The following is a 13,815-nucleotide window of genomic DNA, read 5'->3' on the forward strand; positions in this document are numbered from 1 at the left end:
CAACAGCTGTCAGATCATCCAGTAAACTCAACTCGAACATCTTCAGCCACATTTTGATGGAGTACACCTTGTAATGCAAAATGCAGATTGCAGAGCAGCCCAGAGCAGTGAGTGAAGCACAAGTTAGTCTCAAGCCCAGACATGGAGTGCATCACAGCAAGCACCAAGAAATATTACACAAAGAGCTACCACTGTCAATTTCTTGCCACAGTACCATCTCACAAACAGACCAAACCACAATTCAAGGCAGGCAGGCACCCAAGTTCTGCCTTTGTCAATCTGAGATCCGGCAAAATTGGATATTTAACAGCAAGCAATACCATGGTAAGCATATTATACTTAGTTACTCAGTGCAGAGAAAACTACAAAATCAAACTTTCCTTCCCTCCAGGCAAAGAGAGACAGGAGGACAGAGCAGTCATGTCCTGATGAACCAAGGAACTGAAAAGCAAAAAAGCCTCTATATTCTTACCATGAGAAGAATTCTTCTTTCTTCTTCAGCATAAGAGTACATCCCTGCCTGCCTGTGTCTGGCTAACATTATGGCCTCAGATTGGTGCTGGCCCTGTCTGACAGCCCGTCACATGGGTCATGGTACCGGTCCATATCTCCTCATCGGCCATGGCGGTGGAGTGCATGTCTGTGTGTGTCAGCAGCACTAATTGGCAGACTGTAACACATCTGGGTTTGAGGTTGGCCAGGATGGGGAGAGCTGCCAGTGGTGTTGCAGTGGGAGGGGGATGACCATGAGTCACTCACCCTCTGTGGCCAGCTCTGGATAGCCCAGCAAGGGGAGGTTTGTCTTCAGGAAGACCAGCCTCTTCACCATTTCAGCATCCAAACATAAGCAATGGGGTGTCACCACGCCCCCGGCCATGGAAAATACCCTGGATGCTGGTGGGCAAGCACGAGAGGAACTGTCCAACTTCTGTGAAGTCCAGCCAGACCTGGCAACCTGTTGTCCAAAACTAGATTAGCTCTATCTCCCAGCCCGCCACTGGCTCCTGCAGGTACTGCAGAACACACTTATTCAGCACTGCTGTAGGGCTTGGTGGGCTCCTCCCATACCTCTGGCAAGGCGCCAGGGAACCCCTCGATGAATCATTCAATGGAATGTGGAGGTTTCACCATTTTACCCTGCCAGGGACACCATGTTTCTGGACCAGGAAGTGGTGGTGATGCTGCTACTAGGGGTGGATTGTGCACTAGCAGTAGGCATTCCAACACCTTCCTCCCCTCTGCTTGCCTAACCTCTTCAACCAGGAGGTCCCTCCACCTGGGCAGCTCGTCAAGGTGACTTTAACCTTTATCCTCGGGTCATATAAGCAGGACTGCCTATGCAGCCAATGGGTTGTTGAGCCGATCCAACCAGTGTTTCCTCTAGGGCATGCGCATGTGAGCACACTCACATTTTTTTAAAATGTCCGCTCAGTTAATTTTAGATCCTGCTCAGGTTGAATCAGGAAGGCCTCATTCTGAATGCAAGTGTGCACACAGTGCCTTGATGATGCCGCCCAGGACAAACCTCATTCCGCACAGAGATGAAAAAAATTAGAGAGAACACTCTAATTTCTAACACTCAAAAAATGAGAGAGAGAAAAAATTAGAGATTCAACACACCAGTCTTCAGTTGACATGCCAAGGCGATTGCTTCCCCATTGGTCAGTGAGGTTTGAAGCAAACCCATCATCCTCTTGAGAGAAGCAGCAGGCAAAGCACGGCTCAGTGTTGCTGTCTCAGCACACAAGATGTTCGTGAGAGAAGAGAGAAGAACAGCTCGAGTGCCAAGACAACCTTGGAAAGGAGCACCCAGTCCTGGTTGAATAGTCCACACACTTCCAAGCCATGCCTCTTTGCCAGGGTGTGGCCTCATCTTCCTCCTACATGCACTGGACCATGACCAATATTTATATACCATTTTCCAACAAAAGTTCACTATATATTATATATATGAATGAATATATATGAATGATAAGGCACTAGCAATAGGCATTGGAGGGATGCTGTGCTGGTGATGGCAGTTGCTCTCCCCCTGCTAAATAAAGAGAATACCAATTTTAAAAGGTGCCTCTTTGCTCTGTTAGCAGGTAGGCAGAGTTCAAGCTGCCTCTCCTTCAGCATCCGCCTATCCTTTTTGCTTTGGTGGAAGCTACTATCTTGAGGCCCTTTTCCACAAGTGTAGCCATGGTGGCAGCAGGGATATCTCACCTGGCCTTAACCCCAGAAGGGCCAAGCAAATCCCACACAACCAGGTTCAGAGTGTGGGCCACACAACAGATGGACACAAACTGAGCCTGCTCAGCTGCCCTAGTTATGTTGGCAGCATTGTGGGTAAGCATAAACACACGGCAAAGGTTTGGCTTGCCCACTGACTGCATCCACCACACAGGCAACTTTCCCTGCTTGGGAGCAGGAGCCTTGGTACTAATCGAGGGCACACCAGGCCTTTTGCTACCAAACTGGGGCAGGGACCCCTGGGTGATGACATCATAAGTGCTGCAGCATCACCGTCCTAAGACGCTTGGGGTCCTTACCCCTGCTGACCTGTATCCTGCACTGGATGCAGACAGCATGGTGTGAGTCACCATGGCAGAGCTCAAAGTGGTCCCACCCACACCATACTGCTCTTAGTCCATGACCATTTTGGTGGTGGTGATACTGGAGGTGATGGTTTGTTCTGGGGGCCACCACCACCACTGCCCTCAGTTCGGGGCTGAGAAGGTCCAGAAACAACTGGAATGACTTCCACCTGCTCCTCCTCAGTTTCAGACAGGGGTTTGCACTGTCAACAGGGACTGGGGAGGATGGAGAGAGTAATCTGGCTGGGCTAGCAACCCACCTGCTCCTCTGCTGCTACATGAAGAAGAGCTTCGTCCCTGATAGGGGAGTACTCTCCTACTTCTATCTCAGCCACCACAGGTGACTGCACTGCGAGACCAGTCACCTCCTGATAGGTGAGTCTGTGCAGCACCACAGTAGTGGGAATGACTTGGGGAGTAGGCGCCTCTCACCGTCAGACACAATGACCAGCAGCATCACCCCTCCTTCTGCCTGGCAATCTGCTCCTGTCTCTGCCTCACACGCTCCCAGACATCTTAGAGGGTTTTTAAAAATAAAACTAAGCCCTAACTCTTAATAATAATAATAATAATAATAATAATAATAATAATAATAATAAACAACCACTATCAGCCAATTACAAAAAGCAACTTTACTGGGAACAGCCCATATTCTGCGACGATATCTATAATAATAGCAACAACATTGATAATAAAATTCATCCATCCCAGGTCCTTGGGAAGGACTCGATGTCTGGATAAAACAAACCAGTCAATAACACCTGTCTGACTGTGTAAATAAATAAATAAATAAATAAATATTTGATTTCTATACCGCCCTTCCAAAAATGGTTCAGGGTGGTTTACGCAGAGAAATAACAAACAAATAAGATGGAACCCTGTCCCCAAAGGGCTCACAATATAAAAAGAAACTTAAGATAGATACCAGCAACAGTCACTGGAGGTACTGTGCTGAGGGTGGATAGGGCCAGTTACTCTCCCCCTGCTAAATAAAGAGAATCACCACATTAAAAGGTGCCTCTTTGCCAAGTTAGCAGGGGTCTGATGGTGGGGGGAGGAGGGGGAGAAGAAGCGCCTTAGCACTATCTATAGTACTAGCCAACCCCGCACAGAGCATCTGTGTGGCGCTTTGGGCCGGCTGTTTCCCCCTCTCTCTTCCTCGTGCCCCGGTCTCTCCTCTCTTCCCCTTCCCTCCGGCCCGCGTTCTCCAGCCCTCCTCCCCTCCTATGCCCCCCCACCGCACAGAGCCCCCACCGCTGCCCGCCTCCGCCTTTCCCCCCGCCGCTGCCCGCCTCCGCCTTTCTCTCCCCCTGCCCGCCGCTGCCTTTCTCTCCCCCGCCCGCTGCCGCCTTTCTCTCGCTGCCCGCCACCTCCTTTCTCTCCCCCCTCCTCTGCCCGCCGGCCGGGCGGCCACCACCAGCACTTTCTTCCCCCTCTCCTCCTCAGTCCTCACTTCAGAACTCTCGCAGCGTGTCACGAGAGTTCCGCCACCAAATCCTGGGCACGCATGTCCAAAGAAAATTAAATATATAGATTGTGGTGAACACACAAAAGGTAGAAAAATTAACCCCCCCCCCAAATAAAGAACCGAGCAACAATGGGGCACGGGCAGGGGATTACTGTGGCCTCTCTAACCCAAACCCACCCCTCCTGTCCTACAGTCCTGCCACTATCCACCTAATCCCCCTTCCCTAAAGTAGGCCCCATTGAAAGAACTCTAAGTTCTAACAACCTGACCAAGGTGGGAGGGAGGCGTCTCCCCTTCCCGTGTCTTCAGTTGGGAGCTTTCACTCTAGCGTCTTCATCTGTAGTCTAACAGATGTTGCTCTCTGAGGATCCCTGAGCCAAGCAGAGACTGGGATTCAATACCTGGGGCGGGGGAGGTGGTTACCAGCAGTTGGGCATCCACCCACCCAAACAATTGTGGGGGGATACCTGAAAAAAAAGGGGAACAGAGGGTGTCTGGCAGGCTGGGCACCAGACAGAACACATTAGCCTACAAAAACAAAAAATCAATCCACCAGGCACACAGACAGCAGCAGCAAAGAGGTGCAGCTTGGGGCTGCAAACCAACCAACAAACAAAACAGCATTTCAGTTTTTAAAGCTGCTGGGGGTTGGCTACAAGCAAGAATAAGAAATCCAAATAAAATAAAATTACAAGCAGACTCTGGTTAAAACTACGGAGGGCTGCTGCTACAACTTTTTTTAAAAAAATCAGGGGGGGAAATCAGCTATTAAACTAACCCCAGTTATTAAAGCCACTAGAGGCTGGTTACAAGCAATGGGGGGAGGACTACACAGAGGGGGGAAATCCAAGCAGCCAGCAGCCAGTTCTGAAAGCCAGCAAATGAAAAGGATTTTAAAAAACCAGAGAGAGTTACCAGCAGGCAACTCTCTCTTTCTCTCCTCCCCACCCACTCTCTGGGCCAGGCAGGCTGGCCCAGAGCACCACCACCACCACCAGCAGTCTTTGTTCTAATTTCAGTGCTGCTCCAGTCTCTCCCTGATCCTTCTCCCCTGAGACACAAAATGGTTTTCTGTCTCTCTGCCTCCAAGCAGCTTCAAATAAATTTTGAAAATCCCTCCTTTGGCTTTCTCCCTACCCCCAGCCAACACCTGACTTGAATGACAACATTCCTGCCCATGCCAATACTTGACATGAATGACAACAAGCCAGCCAAGAAGCAAGGAGATCTCAAGCCAACTGGAAGCCAGTGCCAGAAAACCAATCAGAAGGGGAAAACATGGAGACAAAACTATGCCTGCAACTTGAATCACTCAGATTGTTTCAAGCTTGAATCAGGGGTGATTCTATTCAGCCTTGAATCAAGCCCTTCATTTTAGGGGTGATTCAATTTGTGTTCTAATTAGTTGAATCAACCCGACTTGACCTCAAATCAATTTGTGTCGAATCAGTTTGCACATCTCTAATGTCAACCAATCTCATTATGAAAATCTAGAAGTTAAGTATACTAATATGGTTGTGTGAGTTCATGATTATATGCAGCATTCTCAGTAAACTGGCTTGTTAACAAAAAGAGAAAAGGACAATACATAGCAGCAATGATCCCACATCATGGCCACTCAGTATTAACAGCCCTAATGACACACTATGATTTATCAGTACGATGGCTTATCATATTGATAAATATGTACGATGGCTCAAACTCATCTTTCAAAAGAGTAGACACCTTAGCTACTGAACTTAAGCAAATCAACAATAGCATAATAATTTAGTACTTATTCAGCATATCTAGAAATGGTGACTGCACATAGCCTTGATACTTGTGTCACTCTTGGTTCATTTTTTTTTTTTTTGGTTTAACAATAATCCTATTTCAAATACATAAGTAGCTGTAGCTAAAGTATAAAGTGGACAAATATTTAGTTTAAAAAATCGAAGATTTGCTAGTGCATTCTTTTTGTAATGCTACAAAATTAGCGCTACAGTGATTAAGTAAACAAGTAATACACACACTTCTGGTTTCTTTCCCTCTTTCTGAAAGTTAACCATAAAACTAAAGTGATTGAAAAACCACGATTTACAAACACAGAAACTTTCTTGAGACATTGGAATGTAATAAAAATGGAACTGTCATAATAATAGTGGCATTCTCAAAAGATTTCTACATTGAAAGCTTGATGTCCAAGTGTGTCATAATGAAGAGCTACATAATGTATAGACATAATAACTTCTAATATGAACAAATAACTGATGAGTTATCATCTACAACAAAGAAAATACAAACTCTCTTTGAATTTGACTATTGAACAGAAATATGTTGCATTTCAAATTGCCATATTGTATATTCAATTGAATGTTTTTAGACCTTTTCCTTCCATTATAAATTTCATTATTTCAGACTAATCAGGTAAAATACTGTGGAAACTATTGCTTCTAAGAGATAGAATGCACGTGGGGACACATTTTCAGATGTAAACAAGGAGCAAGCAGAGGTATTCAATAAAAACAAATGATATTCTACAGACATAGATCTATAAGCAGGATTTAGAGATTCATCTAGAAGTCAATTCCTAGAAGTACCCCCAAAAGGCATCATGCTTTGTTAACTAAATCTGGTGCATCACAGGTCTGAGCTATAGATTATTTCTCTATAACCAAAATTCAGTGTTCTGTACAAATGAAATACAAGGAAGGCCATGGACTACTATGTATCAGCATATATTAATGAGGCAAATAGTCTGTAAAAAGACATTAATGTCTTTTAAATTAGATATATATTTTTAAAAAAACCAGATTTCTGTAAATAAATGAACTACATACATTTTCTTTGTAATTTTGGTCTGTCCATATACAGATGACCAAATTGTTGGGTCTGTCCAGGGATAGCTCAAGCCCCCTGACCAGAGCTTGAGATGGTGCAGTAAGCTACCTCACCACTTTCCACCCCTTCCTGGCAGCAGGCAGTGCACATCATTCTTTCTTTCCCCACACCAATAGATCTCTTTCCTCCCCCTTTTACCGTAGTTGGGGACGTATTGGTAGCAGCTATCAGTCTACCCCTCCTTCTACTGCCTCTAGCATTTCAAAAGTCAGAATGGAAGGGAGCAGAAGGAAGCATGGAGGAGGAGAGCAAAGTGCTGGCCTGAAGCATCTCTCTGCACTAGCCCAACGTTCTACTCACCTCCACAGCTCCTTCTGCTTCCTTCCTCTCCGGCTTTTGAAAATAACAGAGGCAGGAGGAGAGTGGCGGCAGCGGATATCGCGCTACTGACAGATTAAGTTATAGTGAAGCCCCAGGAGATGGTAGAACGATAAGCAACCCACCACCAGCACTAATCTGCTGCCTGAGGTGGCTGCCTCATCCACCCTAAAAAGCTGACCTTGTATCTACCTGTGAAGAAGAGATTCACCACCAACATAAAATACTTTCTTGCCTTCCTTAAAAATTGTGTCTGCCTGTCTTTCTCTGGAAAGAAGATATCCCACATTCCTTCCAAACTGATGTGGCCTAACACTTTTCTCAAGCTACAAGTGAATGTCTCTGTAACTGAGAGAGAAGAGAAAAGGTAACATCCTCTAGAGTAGGCCTGCTCAACTTAGGCCCCCCAGCTGTTTTTTGACTGCAACTCCCATAATCCCCAGCCACAATGACCAATAGCCAAGGATTATGGGAGTTGTAGGCCAACATCTGTCGGAAGGCCAAAGTTGAGCGGCCAGCTCTAGAGGTTTAGATGCAGCCAACCATAGTCATTGGGGCACTGTGTAAAACAGGATGCTGGACTAGATAGGCCTTGGGCCTGATCCAGCAGGGCTGTTCTTATGTTCTTCTGTAAATAGAATATCAGCACTCAGCAAGCTACTGACAGCACTTAAGGAGCACTGACATTGGCTGACACCTTGACTAAACTAGTTATTAGAAGCCTCACTGAGATTAATAGGACAAATTAATGATTAATTTCAATAGGACTTAGATTGATTAATCTAGCTAAGGTGTCAGCCATATTCCATATTCACACGTAACATGAAACTGCATGTGGCCATATTCACACGTAACATGAAACTGCAGTTAAACATGGCAGAGGTTGGCATTCCATTATGTCCGAATGTATGCAACCGCCATTTTGCAGCAAAAGCAATCAGTGGTTTGCCTTGCCAAACACCAATTTGTACCTTTGGTTTGTAGTACGTTTTGCTGTCCCAACCTAAGCTTTGGCGGCATTTATGTTATGTACAAATGCAGTCCACACTATAACTGCGGTTTCATTCACTTTCTGGAGCTGCAAGCAAAGAGATGGCAGCGCAGACCTTCCTGGTATCACAACTGGGGAGAGAATCACCAAGGAAGTCTAACATAGACACTTTGAATTTCAGAAGAGGAAACTTCTCCAAAATGAGGAGTATGGTGAAAAGAAAGCTGAAAGAGAAAATCAGGAGAGTCACTTCACTCCAGAGTGCATGGAGTTTACTCAAAACCACAATACTAGAAGCCCAGTTAGATTGTATACCAAAAAGGAGGAAAGGTACCACCAAGTCCAGGAGGATGTCAGCATGGCTAACAGGTACCATCAAGGAAGCCATAAAAGGGAAGAAGACTTCCTTCCGAAACTGGAAGGCCTGTCCAAATGAAGAGAACAGAAAGGAACAAACTCTGGCAAAAGAAATGCAAGGTGACAATAAGGGAGGCAAAAAGAGAGTTTGAGGAACATTTAGCTAAAAGCATCAAGGGGAATAACAAAAACTTTAAAAAATATATCAGAAGCAGGAAACTTGCCATGGAGGCAGTTGGACCATTAGACAATGAGGGAATGAAAGCGATTATTAAGGAAGATATGGAGGTTGCAGAGAAGCGAAATGAGTTCTTTGCATCTGTCTTCACGGCAGAGGATACTGAGCATATACCTGTTCCTGAACCAGGCTTTTCGGGGATGGTGGCTAAAGAACTGAGCCAGATAAAAGTGACGAGATATGATGTCCTAAACTGTCCAGAAAAATTAAAAACTAGCAAATCACCAGGGCCGCATGACATCCATCCAAGAGTCCTTAAAAAACTCAAATGTGAAATTGCTGACCTCCTTACAAAAATATATAACTTATTCTTACAATCAGGCTCTGTACCGGAGGATTGAAAAGTAGCCAATGGAACACCGATTTTCAAAAAGGGATCCAGTGGTGACCCGGGAAATTACAGGCCGGTTAGCTTAATGACTGTTCCAGGCAAATTGTTGGAAAGCATTTTCAAGGATAAAATGGTTAAGCATATAGAAGACCAGGCTGTGCTGGGGGAGAACCAGCATGACTTCTGCTAAGGTAAATCGTGCCTCACTAACCTTTTGGAGTTCTTTGAGAGTGTCAACAGGTGTCTGGAAAAAATTGATCCGGTTGACACAGTATACCTAAACTTCCAAAAATCTTTCAACTAAGTTCCTCATCAAAGGAATCAAATTCAGTATCGTCATGGGATAAGGGGACAAGTACATGTGTGGATTGCTAACTGGTTAAAGGATAGGAAACAGAGGGTAGGTAAAGATGGAGAGTTTTCACAATGGAGGGAAGTAAGAATTGGGGTCCCCCAGGGATCTGTACTCGGACCAGTGCTCTTTAATTTATTTATAAATGATCTAGAAGTTGAGGTAAGCTGCAATGTGGCCAAATTTGCAGATGATACCAAACTATTTTGGGTAGTGAAATACAAAACAAACTGTGAGGAGTTCCAAAAGGATCTCTTCAAACTGGGTGAGTGGGTGACAAAATGGCAAATGTGGTTCAATGTTGGCAAGCATAAGTGATACACATTGGGACAAAAACCCCTGACTTCACATATATGTTGATGGGATCTGAGCTGTCGGTGACTGACAAGCAGAGGGATCTTGGGGTCGTGGTGGACAGCTTGTTGAAAGTGTTGACTCAATGGGTGGCCAATTCCATGCTAGGGATCATTAGGAAGGGGGTTGAAAATAAAACTGCTAATATTATAATGCCCTTATACAAAACTATGTTGCATCCACACTTGGAGTACTGTGTACAATTCTGGTCACCACAACTAAAAAGGGACATTGTTTAACTGGAAAAGGTGCAGAAGAGGGCAACCGAGATGATCAGTGGTCTAGAACACCTCCTTATGAGGCAGGGCTACAACACCTGGGGCTGTTTAGTTTAGAAAAAAGACAACTGCAGGGAGATATGATAGCGTTCTATAAAATCATGCACGGTGTGGAGAAAGTGGATAGAGATAAATTCTTCTCCCTCTCACATTCTATGAAATTGACTGCCAAGAAATTTAGGACCAACAAACAAAATTACTTTTTAACACAACACATAATCAACTGGTGGAATTCTCTGCCACAAGATGCGGTGACAGCCAACAACCTGGATGGCTTTAAGAGGGGTTTGGTTAACTTCATGGAGGAGAGCTCTATCAATGGCTACCATTTGGAGGGCTATAGGCTACCTCCAGCCTCAGAGGCAGGATGTCTCTGAATACCAGTTGCAGGGGAGTAACAGCAGGAGAGAGAGCATGCCCTCAACTCCTGCCTGTAGCCTTCCAATGGCATCTGGTGGGCCACTGTGTGAAACAGGATGCTGGACTGGATGGGCCTTGGGCCTGATCCAGCAGGGCTGTTCTTATGTTCTATGTCCCGATAAGCCTAAGGTCTTTACCAGTAGATTGGCCCTCTCATGAGAGTGCTAGTTTGCTGGTGGCAAGCCGCCAGGGGAATAGAAGTGTGGTTTGGTTTACACTGATTGCTTTGCCTGGGTGAGCCCTCGCAAGAGCATCCTTGGTCTCAGTGGGCCAGACCCTAGGATCCTTTGCCTTCCCTCATATATATGACGCCTCCTAGGATGATGTCATGTTCCTTTTCCTGAGTAACAGAGAAATAACAGAGAAACAGTGCTCCCCAAGACTTCCTCACTCTTAGAAATTGTGCTTGTGCAATACTGTTTTGTTTCAGGGCTCTTAAGAGGGTAGCGGTGCAATCGCTGTCAGAAGAAGAGCTGGCATGGCCTTTAAAGGGATTTAAATGCCCCTTCCCTGCTGAGGGTGGGAGGATCATTCTGAAAAGACACAATTTATTTATTTGATTTATTTACTGTGCTTGTCACACCTCCTTGAAGATTGTGGCCAGTGTCTGCCACTCTAGTTATGTACTGATGCCTTGTCCACAGTCTGGTGACACGAATGATATGGAGCTTGCTGGGATGTGGCCTCAGCAGACCAGGAAGAGGGAAGGAGCAGTCAGCCCTGAAACCGGAGGCTTCCGAACTGCAGTTAGACAAATGTCTGTGATGCGATTCATGGCTAGAAAAATTAACTGCGGGTTCCACACCCTCCAGTTTCACTTTGCATGTGAATGTGGCCATTGTCTTAGGCTTGGAGGAACTGCATAGCCTGCTGTCCACTACCTTCTAGCTCAAGAGAGGCCCCACTGGTTTCTGTGTCTATTGACTTCTTGGATGGGGAAGATACTAGGAAGCAGCTGCTATTATTTCAGTGAATCTTTCCAATCTGAAGAGTTCCCAAATGTACTAGTTGTAGTCATATTAAGGCAATTTAAATTGTGTGTACATATTCCACACAAAAGGCAGCCTCTTCTTCTTCCTTTTTAGCCTGAAAGTAAGCTGGGGAAAGTAAACAGCTGCACACACAAAACACAGCTGGTTTTGGACTACAACTCCCATCATCCCCAACCACAGTGATGAATAGTCAGGTATTATAGAGGTTATAGATCAACATCTGTGGGGGGCGGGGGAGTTGTGCAGCTCTGATCTAAGGATAATATTGTGGATACTACTGTCTAGGGGATTTGGAGCTGAGTGTTACCAGTATGCTGATGACACCAGGATCTACTTCTCGATGTCAACTTCTTCAGGAGCTGGCATATCCTCCCTAAATGCCTGCCTGGAAGCAGTAATAGGCTGGATGAGGGAGAATAAACTGAAGCTGAATCCAGATAAGACGGAGGTATTTATTGTGCGGGGTAGAACTCCAGAGACTATTTTGATCTACCTGTTCTAGATGGGGTCACACTTCCCCAAAAGGAAAAGGTTCATAGTCTGGGAGTACTTCTGGATTCACACCTCTCCCTGGTCTCTCAGGTTGAGGCGGTGGCCAGGGGTGCTTTCTATCAGCTTCGGCTGATATGCCAGCTGTGCCTGTTTCTCGAGATCAATGATCTGAAAACAGTGGTACATCTGTTGGTAACCTCCAGACTTGACTTCTGTAATGCGCTCTACATGAGGCTGCCTTTGTATGTAGTCCAGAAACTTCAGTTGATTCAGAATGCAGCAGCCAGATTGGTCTCTGGGTCATCTCGGAGAGACCACATTACACCTCTGCTGATGGAGTTGCACTGGCTGCCTATAGGTTTCCGGGCAAAATACAAAGTGCTAGTTATAACTTATAAAGTCCTAAACGGCTTAGGCCCTGGGTATTTGAGAGAATGTCTTCTTCATTGTGAGCCTCACCATCCATTGCGGTCGTCCATGGAGGTCCATCTCCAGTTGCCGCCAGTTCGTCTGGTGGCCACACAGAGACGGGCCTCCTTGGTTGCTGCCCCAGGACTATGGAATGCACTCCCTATTGAGATATGATCCTCCCCATCTCTGACCATTTAAAAAATATATTTAAAAACCCATCTTTTTATTCAGGCTTTTTCAGCTTGATAATGTATAGATTTTTAATTCTGTGATTGTTTTTTAAATTGTTTTAATTTTTTAATGTGTTTTTATATGTGTTTTTAACTGTTTTATCATTGTGAACTGCCCAGAGACATGTGTTTGGGGTGGTATAAAAGTGTAATAAGTAATAAATACTAATAATACTACTACTAATAACAACAGAATCACTGCTAAACACTGTCCGTATATTCAGTAGTGATATAGCAATGGAGTTTGGACTAGACAAGTGTGCTGCATTAATAATGAACAGAGGAAAAATAAGAAAAACAGAAGGAACAGAACTGCCCAATGGAAGCAACATCAAGAACCTGGAAGAGAAAGAACATTACAAACACTTGGGCATTCTCCAGGCTGATAACATCGCACACACTGAAGTTAAAAGAAAAATTGGAAGTGAATACATCAGGAGAGTAAGAAAAATCCTCAAGTCCAAACTCAATGGCGGGAACACCATACAAGCCATAAACACCTGGGCTATACCTGTTATCAGATACACTGCAGGAATAATAGACTGGACCCAGGCTATAGAAGCTAGATCATAAGACCAGGAAAATAATGACCATCAATCATGCTCTGCACCCCTGCAGTGATGTAGATAGGCTATACCTCCCTCGCAGCTCAGGTGGAAGAGGAACGCTGCAAGTCCATCAAACAGTAGAGGAGGAGAAAAGAGGCCTCGAAGAATATATCAAGGACAGTGAAGAAGATGCACTTCAAATGGTCAATAACGAGAAACTATTCAACACCAATGAAACAAATTGTGACCAACATTTTTAATACCTTTCTAAAAACAGTTTCCAAAACTCTGCTTCAAAGAACACACAAAGCTGATATTGTCAGATGTATAGACATCATAATCTTTTGGTAAATAAAGCAAAAAGTTATTAACAAGTGGTACATACTTATCTCCCACAATCCCTAAGTTGATTGTTGGGTATCCATGTTCTTGAATTGTTGCTAGAAGGGTTGAACGATTACTGTCTCTAATCTTTCCTGGTAACAGGTCATCTTCAGGATTCAGTAACTATAACATGAGAAAACAAAATGAAAGAATGTTCATCTCCACAGCTAACAAAACATAAATGTATTGATT

General features: G+C 44.8%; 1 protein-coding gene across 37 annotated transcripts in view; it reads right to left on the reverse strand.

Moving 5' to 3' along the window:
• Positions 1-13,815, reverse strand: part of GPHN (gephyrin) — a 556,374-nt gene that overhangs the window by 45,013 nt on the left and 497,546 nt on the right. For all 37 annotated transcript variants that reach the window (XM_053285016.1, XM_053285048.1, XM_053285057.1 and 34 more), the window contains one exon: positions 13,625-13,746. In XM_053285016.1, the coding sequence (XP_053140991.1) occupies positions 13,625-13,746 (122 nt within the window). The remainder of the gene's footprint in view (positions 1-13,624; positions 13,747-13,815) is intronic.

The sequence above is a fragment of the Hemicordylus capensis genome, chromosome 1 (assembly GCF_027244095.1).
Source record: "Hemicordylus capensis ecotype Gifberg chromosome 1, rHemCap1.1.pri, whole genome shotgun sequence".
In the NCBI taxonomy this organism is placed as follows: domain Eukaryota; kingdom Metazoa; phylum Chordata; class Lepidosauria; order Squamata; family Cordylidae; genus Hemicordylus; species Hemicordylus capensis.